Source organism: Lepidochelys olivacea (assembly GCF_965140295.1).
Source record: "Lepidochelys olivacea isolate rLepOli2 genome assembly, chromosome: 3".
NCBI lineage: Eukaryota > Metazoa > Chordata > Testudines > Cheloniidae > Lepidochelys > Lepidochelys olivacea.
This window is the reverse complement of record NC_140413.1, coordinates 129850813-129873740: the sequence shown is the minus strand read 5'-3', so window position 1 is coordinate 129873740 and position 22928 is coordinate 129850813. Positions and strand designations below refer to the sequence as shown.

The window sequence follows — 22928 nt, the reverse complement described above, 5'->3', positions numbered from 1 at the left end:
CACCTTCCTCTCTATCATTAACAACTTTACTAACTTTATTATTTCCTTATAAGTATGGTTTCAAAGTACATTTTTTTTTTTAAACAGATCACGCATACCCTGGAATTTCTTGAATTTGCTCTTCAGGCACTATAGGAAGCTCAGGCCATGAACTAATGCTCTTCATACACTCCAGCACCTAGGAAGTCAAATACACCTTAATAAAGCCAAACTTCAATACAAGATATAGCCCATATGAGATACCTTGCAACAGCAACACATTTTACTATTTTAATTTTTTTAAATCTCTATTACTGTATCTTGTAAGTCATTCATTCAGCAGTTACAATTAAGACATGTATATTCAAGACATAGGGGGTGGAAAGTCCTAAAATAAATGAAAAGTTCATGCCACAATATAAGCTTAAATTGCAGCCATTTTTTACTTTCCCCATCATTTAATATGAAAGAATTAATCAGTACTATCACTGTAATGTACTTCATATCCTCACTAACTTAAAAAGTTTGTACGAAGGTACTGTCAAATACAGACCCAACTCAATAAAGAGCGAGAGACTATCAAGCAATTCAGTGGTTCTCCAACTGCGATCTGCAGATTACTCTCAGGGCACTGTACTCAGGGGGGCACCACTGCATGCCTCTGGGCCTGGGGTGCCCCTCCTCCCACTGACCTGCTCCACTGCTGCTCGCGCCTCCTTCCCCCCATGTAGCCACCTCTGGCCAAGCTGCTCCAGACCAATTAAAATTGCGATTAATCACAACTTTTTTTTTAATCTTGTGATTAATTACGATTTTTTTTAATCATTTGATACCTCTAATATATAGTGACATCTCCTACTAAGTTTAGTCTAATCCAAGACCTCTATGGTTTCCAAAAGCTTTTTTGACCAACGAAAAAAAAGTCTCTCTAGGCCTTCATACTTTTGTCAGATGCCTCTTTAATGTATATTCAATTATTAACAAATCTGCAGATAACCCTCAAATTAGTGGGGCAGCAAACACACAAGGATGGAACCAAACTGAAAAGTTATCTGAAGAGGCTGAGCAGATCCCCCAATACACCAACAAGAGAAGTGCCCTAACAAGCAATTTCAATAAATGGGGAGCTTTAGAAATCATGGAAATGTAGAACTGGAAGGGACCTCAAAAGGTCACATAGTCCAGCCCCCAGCACTGAGGCAGGGCCAAGGACACCTAGACCATCCCTGACAGGTATTTGTCTAACCGGTTCTTAAAAGCTTTCAATGACAGGGATTCTACAACCTCTCTTGGGAAGCCTATTCCAGTACTTAACTATCCTTATAGTTGGAAAGCTTTTCTCTAATATCTAACTCGAGTCTCAATTAAGAAAAGAAAAACTGCATGGGTACATAAAGTTTAACTTCCCTCAAAAGCCTAACAGTTATTCAGGGCTATCAAAGCAAAAAGACAACAGTTAAACAAAATTTTAAAGATGTATGGAATGTTTACCCTCCCTGTCATATCCACATACCTGTTTCTTAAGTCGGGCAACTGGATGAAACCGAGAACGGTAGCAACTCGCACAGCTGATCAGTGCTTTAATTGCTGTGTGCTCCTAGTTTACAAAAATAAATGATAAAACATGTACTAATTTTAAAAATCCAGATCCTGATCCTGTAAAGACTTATGCACACACTTAACTTTAGACATGAGACAGTCTCACTGACTTCAAAAGGGACTAGTTATATATGTTCAATTAAATGTATCAAAGTGAAGGATCAAGACATTAATTAGTATATTAGGTGTTTAATTTTTTTTTGCTTGGTTTTCTTCATCAATAAAATTTTGTGTAAAAAAGCTCCCATCTCCACTGAAATAGGACATGTTGTACCTTGAAGATCTAGTAAAATGAGCTATAGCTAATAAATGGAGGTTTGGCTCAATAGAGCTTGCATTAATATACTGCAGTTAGGGAAAGTAATTTTAACTATCAATAGGAAATTGGGAGGAACATGCTTATTGACCATTAACACTGAAATACATGTGTTTGTAGATATGCAACTGGACATGACTCAATACCGTACATGGCGAAAACCACATTTCCATTATTGTACCAAGTTCACATTCATATTCTGTCAGATTTTAATCTCCATAACTTATTCAGCCACACTTCAGTGTGGGCACTTTTAGGTACTTCAACGGAAGATACTGATAAACTGGAGGTAATTCAGAGTTGAGCTACCAGGGAGATAAACAGCAAGGTGGAGAGGACAAAATGATAATCTTAAATTAAATATATACAGTTTAGGTTAAAAATTAAGCAGTTAAAGTACAGTTGGAAGAAACAACATTAACAAGGAGGGGTGAAAAGAACAAACCAGGTTAAATTCAGGAAGGGCAATACTGGGGACAGTTTTTCTATGCTTCATTTCAGTATTACAGAGCAATGCTAGGAAAATATTTAAAGCTTAGTGTGGCACCCACAAAAAGGTGCTGAGGGTTAAAAACAATTATGAAAGTTGTAGCCCATAAATGGTTTTAAAATCATATTTGGCATCCAAATGATTATACATTGTTCTGATTGCACCATACCAGCTCTTACCTTAAGAGCTGCAAGCTCCTCCTCTTCTGAAAATCTGTATAAAAGTGTAACTGAAAATGCAAGTATCTGATTGGCTATTTCTCTTGGAAACTCATTTAAGTTGATCTCTCCATGGCTTAAATGATCTCTTATACGTGGACCCTCTTGGTGGTTCAAGAAATCCCAAAGGAATTCCTGTGGAATCATGTGTGGACAAAACTAAGTAAATAGCACAATTCTACAGAAACCCTAAGCTGTAGCTCACGAAAGCTTATGCTCTAATAAATTGGTTAGTCTCTAAGGTGCCACAAGTCCTCCTTTTCTTTTTCCTAATAAGCATACGATTCTTGGGGTACAAAAGGCACTTAGGCCCATATGAAATGGAGCACTTAGAGGGGCAAGAGGAACACCTCTTAAACCCCACTTCTTTAAAAAAAAAGCAACTCCCATCTTGGGAAAGGTCTGACGAGAGGTGAAAAAACAAAACAAAACAAACCAACACCAGCGCACAATCAACAAAAATAGCTGAAAATGACTAAATTTAAGCAAAGGCTCCTGAGTCTATACTTTATAGCTCTGTCAGATAGAGTGGAATTGAGGGTCAGAAACAATGAAGTAGTCTGGATGGCAATATGATAAACAATGGTTAAAAGGAATAAAGTCAAGATGTTCATAATAAATAGCCACCTTTCCATAAAAAAAAAAAATTAATTCCTGCTGGCAGTGAGTTTCTTGATGCCAGGTAATAAAGCCAATTCCCTACAAAAACAGATGCTCTCAAGTTAGGTTTCCTCTTCAACATTCTGTGCTGTTTTAGTTAATCTTATATTTATATGCCAAGTATTATTTTGCCTCTTTCATATTGAAGCAGGATCGGGACATTGGACTGTAAGCTCCTGGGGACATGATCTTCTTATGTCTAAGGAATCTATTACACTTTTAGCACTATCAATTATAAAATGTATTGCTAAATAAAAAGCATTTAATACACTTACCATTGAAGACTCTCCAAGAATTAGAGGAAGCTGATTGATTTCTTTGTCATTCAGCTGTTTTGTTAGCATCTAGAAAAAAAATCATTTGAAATTGAAGACAACTTAATGTTTAACAAACCCAAAGTTATAAAGCTAAATGAAAAATACTGACTATAATAGTAAGCATCCATAACATTAAACTACCACCAAATCTCCATCACCTAAGTTAACTGTTTTATTTAGCAGTGATGGACAATATGGGATAACAAAATACGTTGGCTTTTGGAGAGTCAAATAGGAAAGAAATGGGTTATTATAGGCTGTTTGCTTCTGTGTACATTTGCATTTATTTTGAACAGGTGACCCTATGCAGATAAAAGAGCATATTTTGTTTTTATTAGTGACATAAAATAAAGCTGTTAACTTAATTTCTTGTAATCACCTACTCATCAAATAAGTAACAGGGACATACAAAATACTGCACTCTCCAGCTTTGGATTCTGTATTCCATTCTGTTGCAGCTTTTGGGACTAAACTACTTTCCTGATTTTATGTATTGCAAAACCACTGTGCTTTGGAAACAGATCAATTAGTTAATAAGAGGACTGAAAGAATTCTAGTTTATTTCAGATAAAAACAATAATGGAGTCACAGTGTAGATCAATACCAAACATTTCATGTTAGTCATGATCTCTCATTAAGGATTATAACTTATTGTTTGTATCAAGCCCCAAGGACTGGTGACATAATATCCCTTCTTTGTACATCACTGCTTCAGTCACACTTAGAATACTGGGTACATTTTGGAGCACTTTAATGGAAAATAAATATTGATAAGATGGGGAAAATTCAGAGTTGGGTTACCAAGAAGATAAAGGACCAGGAGGAAAATACATAGAAGTGTAGACTGAGGAGCTGCCAGCAGTTTATAGATGTCGTAGTGAGTCTTATTTTTCTGTCTCTGCCACCTCAGGTCTGTGAAATCTTTTCTCAACTTCAAAAAGTTCATGGAATTATCTTTATTTTCAAAAGACTTCAGCATGGCCCATTTTTATGATGATAGGCATTAGTATCTTTAAATTTATTTATTTCCCTCTTTCTCTGGGCTTGAATTCTATAATGCTTTACTGTAAAGAAATAACATGTGTTCAAATATTCCAAAAGATTTTACAGATAACTTACCTCATCAAAGGTGGTATAAAGAGAAGACGACTACAATAGAAAAAAATACCATAGTAATAATTCCATTTTCAGAAACAAAAAGCGGTGACACTAACTGCACTTACATATTGAATTGTTATTTAATTACCATGACAAACCAGAGTTGCTATAAATTGGAATCATCCCTTTAAGGTAAGAAAAGAGGTAAAAACAGCATAAGCAGTTTTCCACTCTAAGTTATTACATTCAAGTGGCAATGCCATACTGTTGTACTTTTCAAACCTCTGTAAACAAAGGAAGAGAGCTATCATGTGACACTCTAAAAGGCGTACCAGGGGTCTGTAAAAAGATCAAACTATATTGTTCACTTAAAAGCTACTTGTTTAAGTATAATATTAAACTATTTTAGGACATGTTTGAAGCTTGTTATTAATAATATATTAATAAAAGGTACCACGGTCATAAAAAACCCTACCTCAGCAGTTAACAGTCTATTTGGACACTTATTAACTGTGGTGAAGAGTAATCTAAGTCCAGTTTCCAGCTGAGGGAGTAACAGTATAACACAGTCAGCATACCTGCAAAATTAGAGGAATGCATGTAAGCTTTTAGTTTTTTCTTTAAACACACACTGATCTTTGTGGAAGCTATGGCTGTCCATAAGCACTTATTAAAATTTGTATTACAGTGGTACACTGGGCACCCAATCAAGATCAGGGTCAATTGTGTTGGGTGCAATAAATGACAAACCCTGCTCCGAAAATAGCTTATAATCTAAATAAAGACATGATGTGACAGGTTGGTGTAGCATATAATGGGAAGGGAAGACAGAACTAACACTGCATATGATTACACAGATCCGCAAACGTGCAAAGTTTGCATATTTCAATTTTTTTTCCAATTAATTTATTATAATGCTCTGTTTCTTGGTCTCAATTTTTCTGTGATTGTCATGTAAACTCTTACGCTGACTTCAAAGTCTAGTTTAGAATTCTGGCTGTCACTTGTCTATTGAAGAGGTCTGCTATTCTCTCATACAAGGGTTTCACATAAAAAAAGTGTAACATTTAATTCTGACACCATGCTGCATTCTAATGAAAACAGAGTTTAATGCAAATACACAGGACCCTCGCTAGAATGAGGGATTTGGGATCCATGTGTGGTACTGCGTTAAAATGAATTGCAATTAAAGTAATTAAATTTGGGATCCATGGCCGCGACCGCATTATATGCGAATTCGCGCTATATAGTCGCGCGTTCCAGTGAGGGTCCGGTGTACAATCAAACCTGAATGCCAGCTCCATGAATTGTACACTTGCATGAGGCTAGTCTAACACATTTAGATGCCATTAATGCTTCTGGTTCATAAGGCCTTGCAAGCTAACAGATTATTCCATAAATAATGAATGCCTGTGGTAAAAAAATCATTTTGAAATTAGTAAGGAAAAAAAAAAATGAAGGAAAATGTAATAGCGCAGTTCTGTTACCTGTGTTGCCTGAAAGCTGTTAGTGCAGCAATCCAAAATGGTAACATTGTTTTTAATACAAAACTGGATATCTTTGCTATTTCCTCCGTTAAGGAAAGTGCTTCATGATTAATGTCTACAAATCAGCAAAAACATTTGTTTAAATTAACAATATATACTGAAATGTAGAGAGTTAGACTTATTGAAGAGGAATTATTCAAAGCACTTCATTCGAAAATACAAATTATTTCCGCTTAATCTGTAGAGAGATCTAACAGCTATTCAATTACTTGGTTAAGCCTTTTAATGTTAACTAAATAAAGCTGTACAGTTAAAAACATTTTTAAGCTCAAAAACTGAGAAGAGTGATAATAAGATGCATTACCAGTGAGCTGTTGGACATGACAGACTAGAATAACGCATGAATTTTAAAAACTGGTTGCTGCCTACTGGCAAGGCTAGCATTCCACAGCAAGATTGACCTGAGTTCTGTGGCACTATGGTGGAAGTTCTGCATCACCTTCAGATAAATTTAGAAAGTGTAGGTTTTATTATTCATTTAATTTAATTAAGAGTCAGTATAGTAACCCCTGTGATAGTTCAATATTAATTCAATTTTGTGCTGTCCCTACATTTTCATTTTTCTGTGTCCCTCAAATTGTCATTTTTAGGTTTCATAGTTGACAACTCAACACAATAAATGCCTCTCAAAACCATTGTGTCAGGCAACCTGGACTCTCAGACATTACTGCATTGCCTTGCATTAGGTTCACATTATGAAGCTTTTCTCTGTAACCATAAGGACTAGAAATAACTTCTTTTCTAAAAGAAAGCTTAGATTCTGAAGCACAATGATATGGCAAAGGACAAATTCAGAAGCAGCTGTATAATTTTGTAATACTGGAGAGCTGAATGTTGGGCTGGATTTTGCCTTCAGAGGCCTGGGTGGTTCCACCAGCAGAATGAGAGTCCACCTGGAAGTGGGTCAATGTAACACAAAAGTGTCCATAACCCCCATTAAGCTGAAGGTCTTGGAGCATACTGGTGCCACCCACAGAGTGGGAGGCGTTGCCCAAGGAGGGACATAGCTAGGGAATCTAAGAAATTCCCCTCAGTCAGCCTCTACTAGCGGGGTTTCTAGAGAATCCTGGCCAAAAAAAAAAAGATGCTACTGCTGCCATATCCTGGGGCTTCTGCCAGAGAAGAGCACTACACCTTGCCCTCCCTCAGGACTGTTGGGTGCAGAATGAAGCCCTTCACAAGCCCACGTGGCTGAATGAAACACTGACTCTGCAAAGAGTTAGAATGCTTATAAACAAGCTTAGACTTCATGGGCTTAAATGCCCAATTTAGATTTTAGACATTCTTTTTCCATTTGTTTACATTCTACCTATTTACATGTATTTATTTACACTCTATTAAGTGTATTAAAAATATTTATGCAATTTACTTTCTTCATTTAACAGCAGTACACACAGATGCCTTAATTAAGGGCTCAGTCCTAGAACTGTGGAACAGCCATTGTTTCCAATGGTAATTTTCCGTTTACAAAGAATTCAGGAGCCAATCTTAAAATGTCACAGCTTGTTAACAATTAGATACTTGCCTGGAAAAATGTCCAACTCCTTTAAGTTAGTGAAGGCTATATAAGGTCGATGTACTAAAATGGTTTCAGTTTGCAATAGGTATATCTTTAGCAACTGGCCCAATCCTGCAGTTAAAATAAGCAGCATAGAGCAATATCTAGGGGAAATACCACAACATCACAATATGTTAGAAGGGAAATTGTACATATATTCCAGAAAAACTGATGTTTGTGGCACGGGGACATTCTAAAGAAATCTCCATGCACAAAATCTTGAGATTATTGCCTTTTTAAAGCAACAAATCCAATCCTCCCTCTCTCCCTGTCACCTGAGTGCAAATACCTAACATCTGATTTGGTGAAGGAAAACATAAGGAATTATAAAAACCCACTTTCGAGCTGTGTCTGTTAGCTTTTCTATTTACCCCATTCCCGTACCTTTTGCACTTGCTTATTCCCACTGCTGCTCAAATCACTTTCTCTAACACACAAGGCATCAGGTTTCTGGAAAACAGCACTGACTCACTCACTTCCCTATCAGCACAATTAAATACATTAAACTCAAAGTTTAACACCAAAGCAAAAACAGCCCTTGAATAAATTCCCCACTCACCCAAACACAAAATGAAACTTGACTAACCAACTGAGACATATCTGGAGCAGAGCTGGGAAAATCATTGGCCATGGCAGTGCTAGTACAAAGCAGCAGTTTTAAAAAATAAAATTGTGAAGTGTTGCCATGAGTTTCCCCTGTGCTCTGCCCTGCCTCCATTCAACCACAAATACAGACTCAGTTCACTAGTTTCATTTAGGGTTGAAATAGTCAGTTGGAAGCGGATTGGTAAAAAAAAGGAAGTGTACCAGTTTTTCATTTCAAGAGAGAGAGCTATTGGTTATGCTGAATGCTCCTCTACAGCTTGCAACCTGACAGACCAAAAAAAAAAGAGAGACATTTGGAAACACTTCACTGGTAACTTACTTTGCAGGAATTTCCTGAGGGGAAGCAAATCCATGCCACAAAATGTTACGGAGATTTAGACCATATGGAGACCCAATGAATACTCTTAGCACATTCATCTAATTGGGACAGAGGATAATTACTACATAAGGAAATATATATTTCAACTTTTGTATGCCCTTCTCCTCCTAGAAAATGTGAAAGACTATTTTAGCTGATATTAATATCTTCAAGGAGCGTCCTTAAGCTTAGCCCCATCAAGATGATTGATCATGGTTTACAACAAAAGCCACAAAAATAATTCACTCGCGATGCATGCCACACTCTAAAAGAAGGGTTTTTTCCCTATTTTGTTTGTACTTTACTCAGTTTTTTATGGGAAAAAAAAAAAATAGGCACAGCCCGTCTATCACTAGTTACAAACTATGCTGGATCAGGAAGAACAAACAAATGGGACCAAATTTTGCTCAATATTCTAGTGTATAAATCCCCAATAATTTAATATAAATCAATACATTTATACTAATGTAACAGAGCAGAACTTGACCCAAGAGTTGGAACTTCTTTAGTCAGGTTGGATCTTCCAGATTCACGTCCACAAGAGAAAAAAAAAGTCTCAAACTCTGCTGATTGTTTATTTGTGAAACTTGGATTGCATGTACTATCAAAACCCAAAGGTCATCCTTATGAAATATATGTTATATATTGGTTTAAACTACTGTATAAATACACAAACACACTAAACCTCTGAAGCAATATCAAATAACTCATCTCTTTTTAGAAGTGAAAATTCTTTGAGCAGAAACTGTAACTTTTCTCTTGTTCACATAAAAAGCCTAGCATGATGTAAGCACTACCAGAAAAATACCATACCCTTTTTTTGGCCAGCTGCTCTGCATCACTATGAAAATTACGACTTCTGGGAACTTTAGAAGGCATTTCACAACAACATAGTGGCAAATTCTTTTAAAACTAAGCTGTTTGGATGTGACATCTTCTGGCTTGTATTGGACGATTATAGTTTGTAACATTGCATTCTAGAAGCCATAAACCTAAAATGTTTAAATTTCTGTAATGTCTGATGTTAATTTTCACATATGTAGATTTTTGGTTGGAGACTATACAGAATATAAGAGCATTAATATATGTACATCACCATAAAAACATATTTCCACTTAAGATTAAAATTTTAGCTAACATTCTTGCACTGTTCCCTCCCCCAGTCGACTACTTGTTGTAATTAAGTAACATTTGGAAAGGGATATCAACTATGTACATACTACAATATTTACAAACGCTTGTTCAACTTAAGTTGTAGTTTGCTTGGAACCTAGTCATCTTATAAAAAGGACAATGCACCTCACATGCAGTATGAACTGACTTCAAAAACCATATACTCACCACAGATTGTCCAAAGACTGTAGCAAGCTCCTGAGATGCAAGCAAATCTCTTAAAAGGAATGGACAGTCCTTACCAATTAGTAAGAAAACCTAAAAAAATCAAAGCAGGATATTGTGAAATAAAGATGGATATATCCCAATATATATTTAAATATTTCAAGTATACAACTATTTCATTTCTACATTCACACTCAGTTCAACTAATAAAACATTTAAAAAAAACCCTCTACTTTGAAGTTTCATGAGATGATAACAAGGACAAATTGGAATAAGAAACTCTATCATGAATCAAATCATCTAAATCATAGACTCTTACATAAGTCGTTTCTCTGATTCCAGTGCCACTTTAATTCCAGTACTAGAAAGAAGATAGACAAACCCTAACTAGAAATGAATTGGTAAATTATTTCTACAAAGAGGCAAGAATTTGGTGAGGAAGAGGCATGGCAAAAAGCTTAGTGGAGAGAATGTAGAGTACAAAAAAGGGGTGGGTGCGGAGGCACCTCAACAGCGGGTTTAAGCACACAATCCAATAGCATTTACTGGAAAAGGCTAAGTGAGGCTCATGAATTAGGACATTCCTGAGGACCTGCTATGAGAGTCAAATGTAGTTCCGGAGTTCCGTGAAGAGCCACCAACCAGCTACAGATCAGATCATATGCCCAATTTTTCATTTCTCCAATACTGGAAGCCAAAGCTGGATTTTTGATGTAGTAAAGAAACTGAAGAATTCTTCAGAGACCATCTTTTCTCTAGACATTATTCCAGGAACACAGGCTGGGAGTTGTGAACTTTTACTACTGAGAAATTAAATTTTAGGATACAAGGGCAAAAGGCGTGCAACATAAAGGCAAACCATTCCTTGTTCTTAAAGACCACTTTGGCCAAAATATAGAACAAAATTGTTTTAAACTAGTGGGCACCATAAAGGAATTTGCATGAAAAGCAAAGCCAAAGCAGTAAAATTACTTCTATTTCATGTAGAAATGGACTCTGCAAGCAGCCCAACACTCTACAGTATGCTATAAAATAAGAAATCTGGAGACAAGCTTCCAGTTAGTGATCAGATTTTATTTTCAGGCTTCCACGGGTCATACAGAGAAACAGGTTGGGGGTCTTTTAAGTCACAACAAGATATTTTACTGTTCTAATATCCTTAATTAATTAGTCAGTCTCCTTTAACCTTGTAATTAGGTCAAGAACAGAAATTACCAGCTGGCACCCAGATTTCAAGGCAGTATATGAGGCTTATATCTTACAGGCTGCCCTATCTATTAACAGATACAACAGAATCCTAGTTTCAACTATAGTAAGATCTGCAAGCACATTTCTTAGCTTCTTAAACCAAAACTTCAGCACAGCCTTAACTGTTTGCACTTACATCACCCAAGGCTCGCTCCAGACAGGATGTTAGTTTCATTAAGCTAAGTGCAATTGCTGTAGCTTCCATGCTCTCCAGTGCAGCAAACACTTCAAGAAGTAGCTGTGAGGTCAGAAGAGAGGGGAAAAGTTATGTTTCACACTATCCGTGAACTTACATAAAAACTGAAGAAAGCTGTCAAACACATACAAACCAATAGGGTTAGCTGAAATGAAGTCTCCCAAGTTTTTCTCAAAGATTTCCCCCACCACTCATATACAAATATATAAAGACTTCTCTGTCCATGAGACCAGATTGCAGAAGAAGTTGGCAAGATCACCATTTTAACTCTCTGTTCATGCAGTACCCAGACTTTGATTTCTGACACAGAAAAACAATTCAACAAAAGAAGGACCCTTACAAAGAAGCAAACAAACATATTAGGCTTCACAGAAAAGCAAAGACAGTCCTACTCATCCGTTGGCACGGGCCAAAAATATTTAGTAGATTTTTTGATTGTGATAACATGGATAAATTGTAGCATATTTCAGCATAGTTCTTACCCTATTACTTCATAGGATGCCAATTAGTTTCAAATTCTGAAAGCTTCAGAGGGTATTTTGCTTTGCTGTTTACTTTTGTGTAATCTGGTCCCAAACTCTTCAGACAGCTGCATAATTTAAAATATTTACTGCCAATATTAGTTTTCATACCTCCGTACAGTTTGTCCACTGGAACCACAATGAGTATTGAACTTCAAACTGTTCCATGGTCAGGGATTGTAGATGCAAATGAACAGATTCACATAAAGGTCCTAACAGCTGCACACTTTTTATGTAATCCACATTTTGATCTTAAAATTAAAAATAAAAGGGTGGTCACAGCAGCGAAGTTCAAAAGGTCCACTGTCTCAAATCCTATGGAGAACTAAACTTGTTCTCGTCAGGCTATATGTTTTAAAAATCAAAAGTCCCTCTCACCCTACACAGATTATTCTGCCAGGTCAATAGGACACTTGTAGTAGATGGAAAATGAAGGAAAGGTTACAACGGAAAACAAGACAAGAATAAGTACCTATCCTAAATAAGGAAATGTAAAAACTTTTTTTAAATTTAAGGTATGCAAGCTAAAGGGATTTTTTTAAAGCCCTGTTCCAATGGAAAAACTCATTCATATGAGAAAAAAATACTTCCAAATACTTGTCTTATCTAATAACTTGAAATACAGGTAGTTGCTTCTCTTTCCTACATACTCTAAAGAGATTTCCTGTTTGACAGTTATCATGAATGTCATATTCTAATATTTTGCCTCTATGTTTTACAGATAAAAACAACTTTAAACTGTGTGTTTCCAAACATGGGCTCAGACAATTTCTTAGGTATCTAAACATTGTGTGCTTACAAAATGCAGGAGTAGAAAGGGAGGCTGAGCTTGCAGAACCTAGTTTTAAGGGATTTCATAAAGGTCACAGAGATGGGAACAGAACCCAGAACTCCCAGCCCCATGCCTTAACTACAGGACCATCATTTTTGGAAGGCCAGTACATTCACCCATAAGTATAAAGTGGCCGGGAAGAGAGAAGAGATAAGCAATATATCAAGTTGCTCAACAAAGTATTTGTTACAAAAATAAATGGTGCACAAATTAAAGATATATTGCAGAGGGCCGAGTAGAATAATGATTTATAATGCACTTGCCTATTATCTCTACCAACTCCAGTACAGAGACAAGTAATAACGTCTTGCACAAATGACATGAGAAAACGAATCATAAAACCACCATATGAGTTGGTATAATTGGCAGTCTCTCAAACAAAGGTGGGAATGATAGCTGTGCTGGGATCAGGATAGAAATGACAAAGCTGTAAAGGCTGCTTGCTACAGGTCCTGCTGACATAATGGACCAGATTCCTAGCTCATGTAAGTAGGTGAAACTCCACTGACTTCAACTGAAAAGTGTCTGGGGATATGACCCAGTACATGTACTTTTTTTTTTTTTTAAGTGTTATATCAACTCTTCTCTTTAGGATGAAGTTAGCATGCCATGGGGGAAAAAATAACATCCCCTGTAAGCTGTACTCACATATGTAACTACTACATATGACTGAGGCAGACAACGTAACTTCTCTCATTTCTACCATCCCTGGAACCAAGTGACAGCATTTGTGCTACAGCAGATTTATCAAATGAAAATTCAGCAGGTTCACCTTGTTGCTCTTTTTCCACTGTGGCTAAAGTATTATAAAATGCTTCAGAAAGAAATACTACCTCTATATAACTGGTGTGCTAGGAATCAGCACAGTGGGGAAGGGGGGGAGCAACAATCCAAGGGCAGGTATCAGAGTCTTTCAGATTTCTTGCAAGAGGGGTACAAAGAAAAACAACATCTGGCTGGGAGGGGAAATCCACAAGAGAGGTAATTTTAAACCTATTCTCTCCGTACCAATTAATTTTTCATCCAGCGACCAGGATTTTAAAAAAATCAGATAGTATTTAAAGTATATATTCTATGTTTTGGTTTTTACCATTTCAATGGGGTTTTTTGTTTACCCCCCTCCCGCAATAAAGATTTAAAGCTCTTTTTAAAAGTGAATTCTGTAACACAACCTGTGATGCAGCTGTTGCTGTACTATAATACAATGTCCTAACCATGCTAGGTCTACCTCAAAACTGCATTTTGTTTTTGCTTTCAGACACAACACACAATAGCTCTAAAGCAAACACTGACCTGATTCAAGGTAATACACAAGCTCTGTGATTGTTCTCCAACATACTTCACCATTTTCAGACACAATACTATTAACAGAATGGCTGTCTATCTCAAATCCAAGTTTGCAAACCATATAATGCACTGCAGGGGAAAGACAGCTGGTGACTGGGTCAGCTAGTGACATCTGGAACACAAAACAAAGGGTACTTCCGATTATCAGGAAAAAGAGTATAAAACAAGTCACTACTTAGTGATTGCATCCGATGAAGTGAGCTGTAGCTCACGAAAGCTTATGCTCAAATAAATTGGTTAGTCTCTAAGGTGCCACAAGTCCTCCTTTTCTTTTTCCGGATACAGACTAACACGGCTGCTACTCTGATACTTAGTGATACTGTAATCTAAAGTATGTGTTTACAATTGTGTTCAACATGATGATCCAACTAAAGTCCATTCAATACTATAATCAGGGGCATCATTTCAGAAAAAAATGGGGGAGGGAGAGACAGCAAGGTTGTGTCAGCATAGGAAAGTTATATGTGATTACATTATGCCCTGGGAGGGGCCAACAAGTGGCGCATACAGATGTATGAAAAATCTGGGGGAGAGCAAACCCTAAATTCTGGGACAACAACTGCCCCCCCTCCCTCAATAGCAAAGGATGCTATAATACAAGTTCCCACCACATATGTGAGAGCAACCTAAATGAGCAGAACAACACAGGATGGTGAGGATGTAGAAGGAGAAAGAAGAAATAGTGTATTTGCATCATCTTCTCACACTTCAGAATAGAACTCCTGAATGGGATCTCTCTTCTGTAAGGTGTGAAGAAAGTAGAATAAAGAACAGAACCAGCATCCATTTCAACATCTCCTGCTTACCTCCTGGATTTCTGTGGGAATTAATACTGCTTGAAGCATTGTTTACAAAGGGTGAAACCATAGGCCCTGAAGTTCCTTTGAGAAAATGAAAGTGTCTTGCAGAATTTACATGCTCCAGAGTGAGCAAAGGGAATGACAAATTCTATGCATAAACAGCTTCCAAACCACTATAAACAGAAAAGCGAAATTATTCCAAAGCAGAAGTATAAATCCAATTACCAGTAAGTTTAAAATTAACAATGAAAGTGCTGAAACTTTTTTTGAAGAGTGCACTGAACTATGAAAAATGAGCAGTATGACGGGAAATGAAGTAGTAAATATCCAAATGTCTACCCACAAGTAACCCACATGCATTCAGGTTTTACCTGAAGACAGATGGATTCACTTGTGACATTTATTTAGATACATCTTGTGCCTATCTTAAGTTCTAAACACCACAAGCTTAAAAAAAAATAATGGATGTTTTTAATCCAACACAACAGTTCAAATCCAAGCACACAATCTCTCTCTTAGTAGGCTCATCACAAGAAAGAAAGAAAGAAAAAAGCCCCAAGACTCCCATTACTAAATACCTTCTTACCATCCCCCACATATCAACCGACAGTTTCCCTACATGCTACACAAATAGGAGTATTTTACTTAGGCTTTCAGAAGGCCTTTGACAAGGTCTCTCACAAGATGCTACTAAAGAAACGAGTCATGGACTCAGAAAATAGTCTTGTCATGGATGAAAAATGACCAAGACAAAAAACCAAGCAGACAAATGGCCAATTTTCATCAAGCCAGTAGTTTACCAAGTTTCCATATTAGGTCTAGTGTTGGTTAATATATGCATTAAATTATGTGGGAAAGGGGGAATAAGGAGTGAGAAAGCAAAGTCTGCAGATAACACAGAGTTAAAGTCCAGAGACGACTGAGGAACTTCAGAGCGACTTCCCCATACTGGGTAAACGGGCAACGTGATGATAGATGAATTTCAATATACATTGGAAGGAAATATTTGAACTAACAGACCTTACAGGATTTTGTAATATGTTAGTCTAATCCTGGTTACTGGGCTCAATGCAAGGATACGTGGATTGGGTTTAGTGCCCTGTGATGTGCAGGTCAGACTAGATTATTAATACAATCTGGTGGTCCATTCTGGCCTTAAATTCTATGATTCTATAATCAGAGGCATAGAAAAACTCTCCTATGAAGACACTGAAAAAATTAAGATAATTTCCTTTAGCAAGGAAATGAACAAAACTGGGTCTGATAAAAATATATAATTAGTAGTGGTGAGAAACTACGAACTAGGAGCTACGTGAGAAAGACCCCACTACCAAAAGGAAACATTCCTGAAAGCGAAAGGTGGCAAATTCAAAACTGATAATTAGATTGTGGAACTCATTGTCACGGGATATTGACTCTTACTAAATGTTTGGCCTTAAGAAAGATTGATAATAAGAATACTGAGTTACAACAATTATTGCAAACAGTTCTAGAAGGGATTAAAATCTCATAGTTCATGTTTTAAACTGCTCTCTTGCTATTAGGATGAGACTTTCCTGGGGACCGATTGTGATGGGTTGGGTCACAGAAACCCGCTTAGGAACTGCCACCTGATGTATTGAGACTACCTCTAAGCCAATATGCTGAGACTACCTCTAAACTCATTTTCCCTGCCTGCTTGGGACTTCAGTACCCTGCCTTGTTGTGCCAGACACGCTACCCTGCTACAAACACAGACCCAGGGCTGAGCCACGTCCCCCACAAGCTGCAGGCTTAACTGAAAACAGCTTAAGAAGTGTTCCTCTCTCCAGCACTCAGATACCCAAATCTCAATGGGGTCCAAACTCTAAATAAATCCATTTTACCCTGTATAAAGCTTATACAGGGTAAACTCATAAAGTGTTCACCCTCTATAACACTGATACAGAGATATGCACAGCTGTTTGCCTCCCCAGGTATTAATACATACTCTGGGTTAATTAATAAGTAAAAAGTGATTTTATTAAATACAAAAAGTAGGCTTTAAGTGGTTTCCATGTAATAGACAGAACAAAGTGAATTACCAAGCAAAATAAAATAAAACAGGCAAGTCTAAGCCTAATACAGTAAGAAAGTGATTATAGATGAAATCTCACCCTCAGAGATGTTCTTTTACAGACTAGCCTCCTTCTAGTCTGGGTCCAGCAATCACTCACACTCCTGTAGTTACTGTCCTTTGTTCCAGTTTCTTTCAGGTATCCTTCGGGGGTGGAGAGGCTAACTCTTGAGCCAGCTGAAGACAAAATGGAGGGGTATCCAGGGATTTATATAGTTTCTCTCTTGTGCATGAAACCCCGCCTCTCCCCCTGTGTAGAATCACAGCTCAACATGGACTTTTGGAATTACATGGGCAAGTCACATGTCCATGCATGACTTAGTCGTCTACAGGCCAAACCGAAAGCTCAGATGTGGACTGGCGTCTATCAAGGTCTATTGTTAACCAAGTACTTGCATTTACTTGAATAACCCCTTCACACTATGTTGACCAAATCTGCCTTAGGTGCTCTCTACTGCAAACACTTTAAATACAAGCACAGAGCCAAAGCTCATAACTTCAGATTTAAAAATGATACATGCATATGAATAGGATGAATACATGCAGAAGAACATAACTTTTGAAGATATGTTACATGACTTATCTAGCATAAAACATATACCAGTTATGTCATATTTACACTCATAAGCATATTTCCATAAAGCAACATCACACCGATTATTCCACATCTGCTTATTGGGGGTACTGGCTTTTTTTTTTTCCTCTGCTGCTGGCCACTCTCAGATGCAGGATATTGGACTAGATGGACCATTAGTCTAATCCAACATGGCAATTCCTATAGTTCTAACTAAATCAGAGGAAAATGTGGCAAACATTTGATTTTGTTTGGGAATAGGAGTGACAGACTTCAAAATATTTATTAATTATAAAAATTAAACATACAAAAATATTACCACACGCTGTTTTACATATATTGTTTGAGAATTTAATTACAATTAGTAAATCAATAGGAAACACACACACAGGTGATAGAAGTTTCTATGCTGTATACTAACTTCATTATATTTTTCTCCTAGAGATCCAGGCAATAAAAGTTACCAGGCTGAACCATTTTCTGCACGTATTTTCAACAGTAAAGAGTCCACTTTAGTCTTGTATAGAGGGTTCTTTCATGTCTGGAGAATAGTTTTGGATAGATGGCTCCTCAAAGTCCAGACTTTTAGTACTTGAAACTAGTATGGGAATGTCATGTATTATGGCCAGAAGGGAAGTATCCAATAAAAATTCCTACCTCATAAGCAAAGAGTAAGGAATTGACGCAAGTTTATTTGTGGCTCCAGGCTTTGCTCTAGATGTTTAGGAAGTTATTTTCTCCCCGCTCCTCTGTAGACAAAGTTTAGGGCAAAGGCAGCAAGTAGCCTGTAAACACCTCCCACCTTGTTGAAAGTACTTTTGTTCACTCATGTGTGCGCTTGCCAAGAAAAACTTCTGCTCTTTTCTTCTTTCTTCAGCCCTCTGTCCCAGCATATACCCAATATATTCATCCCAGAGTTAACCCTTGCTCTTACCCAAGTTTTAACCCAATGCTGTTATGGTTCATACACAAGAACTTTTTACCTGAGTTTGGAGGTGCTTTCTTCCCCAGCTAGCTAGCACAGCTGGGTTAGAGTTCAAGTTCTGCTTTAACTCTGTCTGAAACCCACACGCTTTTACAGTGAAGACAAGCAAAATCACACTAGTGCTGCTAATTCTCCAATGCTTTCCCAGTTCCCCCGAAGGATAGACAAGTTGTCCCACAACTGACTGGGAAAGAATTCTAGAGCACCTTGTTACAAAGAATGATAGCATATGCTGCTGACACACACACAGGCAAGTCCAGAAACAGCGAGGACACAGTAATTTGGGCATAGCTGTGCAATGGTGATGTTCACACATAGGTTAGGGTAAATTCGGGGCTTGGCTACATTTGCGAGTTACAGAGCATTAAAGGAGCCCTGGGCCCACTTGCTCACTACCCGGCCACACTGGAAAGGCACATAGAGCGCACTGACTCCACGGCTGGTCCGCTCCTGGTACTCCACCTTGGCGAGTGGAATAACGTTTTGTGCGCCCACGCTGGAGCGCCGCGGCACCAGTGTGGATGCCCTGGTCTGTTACTGTGCTCTGATCAGCCTCCAGAAGTGTCCCACAATGCCTGTTCTAGCCACTCTGGTCATCATTTTGAACTCTACTGCCCCGCCCTCAGGTGACCAACCGTCAGACCCACCCTTTAAATTCTCTAGGAATTTTGAAAATCCCCTTCCTGTTTGCTCAGCCAGGCGTGGAGTTCTCTCAGTGAATCTTTCCAGGTTACCATGCCTCCACGAGCCAGGCGATCCCCAGTATGGAGCAATGGCGAGGTACTGGACCTCATCAGTGTTTGGGGGGAGGAAGCTGTCCAGTCCCAGCTGCGCTCCAGCCATAGGAATTATGATACCTTCGGGCAGATATCAAGGGACATGATGGAAAGGGGCCATGACCGGACACACTGCAGTGCAGGATTAAAGTGAAGGAGCTGCAGAATGCCTACTGCAAAGCCTGCGAGGCAAACAGCCGCTCCAGTGCTGCCCCCATGACCTGCCGTTTCTAGAAAGAGCTGGACGTGATACTTGGGGCCGACCCCACCTCCACTCCGAGTATCACAATGGCCACTTCAGAGCTCAGCTCAACAAGGTGGGAGGAGGAGGAGCAACAGCAGCAGCAAAGCGGGAGTCAGGGTGCTGAGGCGGAGGAAGACACCCCGGAATCCCTCGATGCATGCAGCCAGGAGCTGTTCTCAGGCCGGAGGAGGTAGCCAGTCGTGGCAGCTGGTGCTTGGGGAAGGACAAACACCAGAGGAGGTTCCCGGGAAATGGTTTTTATTTTGGGAAGAAAGTTATTTGGTGTGGGCTTTTGGGGTGAGGAGGGTTAGGGCGGCATACATGCCTAGATGCAGAATAGGGCATTGATGTGCTCTCTCAGATCGTGGTAATCGACCTCAGTGATCTCTTCAAAAGGTCTCATCCAGAACTTGGGCAATTTATTTGCACAGGTTTCTCGGGAGAGCCACTGTGGTCTGTGTCCCAGTAAGGCTAACTTGCCCCTCACGGCACAGTGCCGCGGACAGGGGGACCATTGCTGCACACAGGCAAGCTGCATATGGGCCAGGGCGGAATCCTCATTGCAGTAGAAGACCCTCCCTTGCTTCCCAGGTCACCTTCGGCAGCGAGTTATCTTCCAGGACGAACTCCTGTGGAAAATGTGGGGACAGTGTTCAGTATAGGGGCCCCCTGCCACTGTTGGCTCTCCCCAAGGCACAGAGACCCAGAGGACAGTACAGCCGTGAAACGATCAGTCATGCCTGACCCTATGCTTACTCACCATTTTGGGGCTCCTGTGGGTGATGTGCGCTCGCTTTGGGATGGGCTATTGTGTATACTGTGCTTGCCCTTAAGTACGGGGGAATCATTGCTCTGTCTGGTGTGAACCATGCTGCCTCTGTAAAGGCAAAATGCAACACTTAACAGATGCAACCTTGAGATCTCAGCTGTCCATGTTATCACCGGCCGAAAGACTCCAAAGAATCAGAAAAAGGCCACGTAGAAGCGAGGAAAACATGTTGCATGAAGTAATGCAGCATCCAAGTAATGAAAATAGAAAAGTGCCGGAGTGGTGGGACAGCGAAAGGAGGATCCGCCAGCAGAATGAGGAGCGCTGGCAAAAAAGTGCGGTGCTCCAGCAACAAAGCACGGATCGGCTGATAAGCATAATGGAGCGCCAAGCGGACTTGATCCAGGCGCTCACAGCCATGCAGGTGGAGCACTACCGGGCCCGACCCCCCCTGCAGCCCTTGTCCCAAAACTCTTTCCCTTGTGCCCCCATGTCACCTCCAACCCACTTTCCCCAACATCCGGGTTCTTACCACCACTGGCTGCCTCCAACACCTGTAGCTTCATCTACCAACCCGGAAAACTGCGGGCTTGGCTACACTTACATTTTATAGTGCTCTAACTTGCTGGTTCAGGGGTGTGAAAAATCACCCCCCTGAGCGCAGCAAATCCGAGCGCTTTAAAGCGCTAGTGTAAACAGGCTCCGAGCACCACAGCTTCCAGGGCTTGGAGCTAATCCCCTCGTGGAGGTGGATTACCAGGAGCGCTGGGAGAGCTCTCTCCCAGTGCTCACGCGCGACCACACTCGCACCTCAAAGTGCTGCCGCAGGAGCGCCCCCGCAACAGCACTTTGAAGTTTCCAGTGTAGCCATGCCCAAAGACCCTTACCCTCTGTACTCAACCATCATGCAGTATAGCCATCCTGAAGTGCAGCACTCATTGCACAGCACTCCAGACAGGAAGGCTGAGTAGGATAACAGGACACACGCAAATCTGTGATTGTACCGTTCCCCACCCTCTTGCCCTTTCTGTTTCCCAAGCAGTTGTGTTTCTTTTCAATAAATGAATTCTCTTTTCAACAAATGGATTTTTTGGCTTTGAAAACATTCTTTATTATTGCATAAAGTAAAAGATACCTTAGCCCAGGAAAGAAACAGGCACTGCAAGTCAGCGTAGCAAACACAGATTCCTACTAACATTGGAACCGCTGCACTTCACTCGCGTGCAGGGCACCACACATTACTGGTGGCTTTCAGCCTCAAATTGCTCCCTCAAGACATCCCTAATCCTTGCAGCCCCGCACTGGGCCCCTCTACTAGCCCTGCTCTCTCTGGCTGTTCAAATTCAGCCTCGAGGTGTTGAACATCCGAGTTCCATGCCTGAGTGAATCGTTCACCCTTCCCTTCACAAATGTTATGGAGAGTACAGCATGCATAACTGCAGGGATGCTGTCATTGACCAGGACCATATAGAGAGCGCCAGCGATCCTTTAAATGGCCCAAAGCACACTCCACAGTCATTCTTCACCGGCTCAGCCTGTTGTTGAACCACTCCTTGCTGCTGTCAAGGCTCCCTGTGTAGGGTTTCATGAGCCACGGCATTAAAGGGTAAGCGAGGTCTCCGAGGATCACAATGGGCATTTCAACTTCCCCTACGGTGATCTTCTGGTCTGGGGAAAAAGTCCCGCCTTGCAGCTTCCTGAACAGGGCAGTGTTTCGAAAGATGCGTGCATCATGCACCTTTCCAGGCCAGCCTGCATTAATGTCAATGAAACACCCACGGTGATCCACAAGCACCTGGAGAATCATAGAGCAATACCCCTTCTGATTAACGTACTTGGAGGCTAAGTGGGCTGGTGCCAGAATTGGAACGTGTTCACCATCTATCACCCTCCGCAGTTAGGGAAACCCATTTGTGCAAAGCCATCCACAATGTCATGCACGTTACCCGGAGTGACGGTTCTTCTGAGCAGGATGCGATTAATGGCCCTGCAAACTTGCATCAACACGATTCCAACGGTCGACTTCCCCACTCCAAACTGGTTAGCGACCCATCAGTAGCTGTCTGTAGTTGCCAGCTTCCAGATTGCAATAGCCACCCGCTTCTCCACCATCAGGGCAGCTCTCAATCTCGTGTCCTTGCGCTGCAGGGTGGGGGTGAGCTCCTCACACAGTCCCATGAAAGTGGCTTTTTTCATCCGAAAGTTCTGCAGCGACTGCTCGTCATCCCAGACTTGTATGACAATGTGATACCCACCACTCAGTGCTTGTTTCCCGAGCCCAAAAGCGGCATTCCATGGTGCTGAGCATGTCCGTGAATGCCACAAGCAAACTTGTGTCATATGCGTTACTCAAGTCGATATCATCGTCGGAACCCTCACTGTCACTTTGGATCATAAGGAATAACTCGACTGCCAAACGTGACGTGCTGGCGAGACTCGTCAGCATACCCCTCAGCA

The 22928-nt window shown here is 40.0% G+C and overlaps 1 protein-coding gene across 4 annotated transcripts in view; it reads right to left on the bottom strand.

Annotated features, from left to right (window-relative positions):
• Positions 1 to 22928, bottom strand: part of ERMARD (ER membrane associated RNA degradation) — a 32263-nt gene that overhangs the window by 7732 nt on the left and 1603 nt on the right. For 2 of the 4 annotated variants that reach the window (XM_084622173.1, XM_084622175.1), the window contains exons 2-16: positions 17164 to 17300; positions 15035 to 15201; positions 14175 to 14340; positions 12161 to 12300; positions 11469 to 11570; positions 10088 to 10177; positions 8708 to 8805; positions 7750 to 7886; positions 6165 to 6279; positions 5153 to 5255; positions 4699 to 4728; positions 3538 to 3606; positions 2564 to 2737; positions 1493 to 1576; positions 99 to 178 (exon numbers count right to left, since the gene is read on the bottom strand). In XM_084622173.1, the coding sequence (XP_084478299.1) occupies positions 99 to 178; positions 1493 to 1576; positions 2564 to 2737; positions 3538 to 3606; positions 4699 to 4728; positions 5153 to 5255; positions 6165 to 6279; positions 7750 to 7886; positions 8708 to 8805; positions 10088 to 10177; positions 11469 to 11570; positions 12161 to 12300; positions 14175 to 14340; positions 15035 to 15073 (1427 nt within the window). In that variant the 5' untranslated portion in view covers positions 15074 to 15201; positions 17164 to 17300. The remainder of the gene's footprint in view (positions 1 to 98; positions 179 to 1492; positions 1577 to 2563; positions 2738 to 3537; positions 3607 to 4698; positions 4729 to 5152; positions 5256 to 6164; positions 6280 to 7749; positions 7887 to 8707; positions 8806 to 10087; positions 10178 to 11468; positions 11571 to 12160; positions 12301 to 14174; positions 14341 to 15034; positions 15202 to 17163; positions 17301 to 22928) is intronic. The other 2 variants (XM_084622174.1, XM_084622176.1) reach the window with 2 other exon arrangements.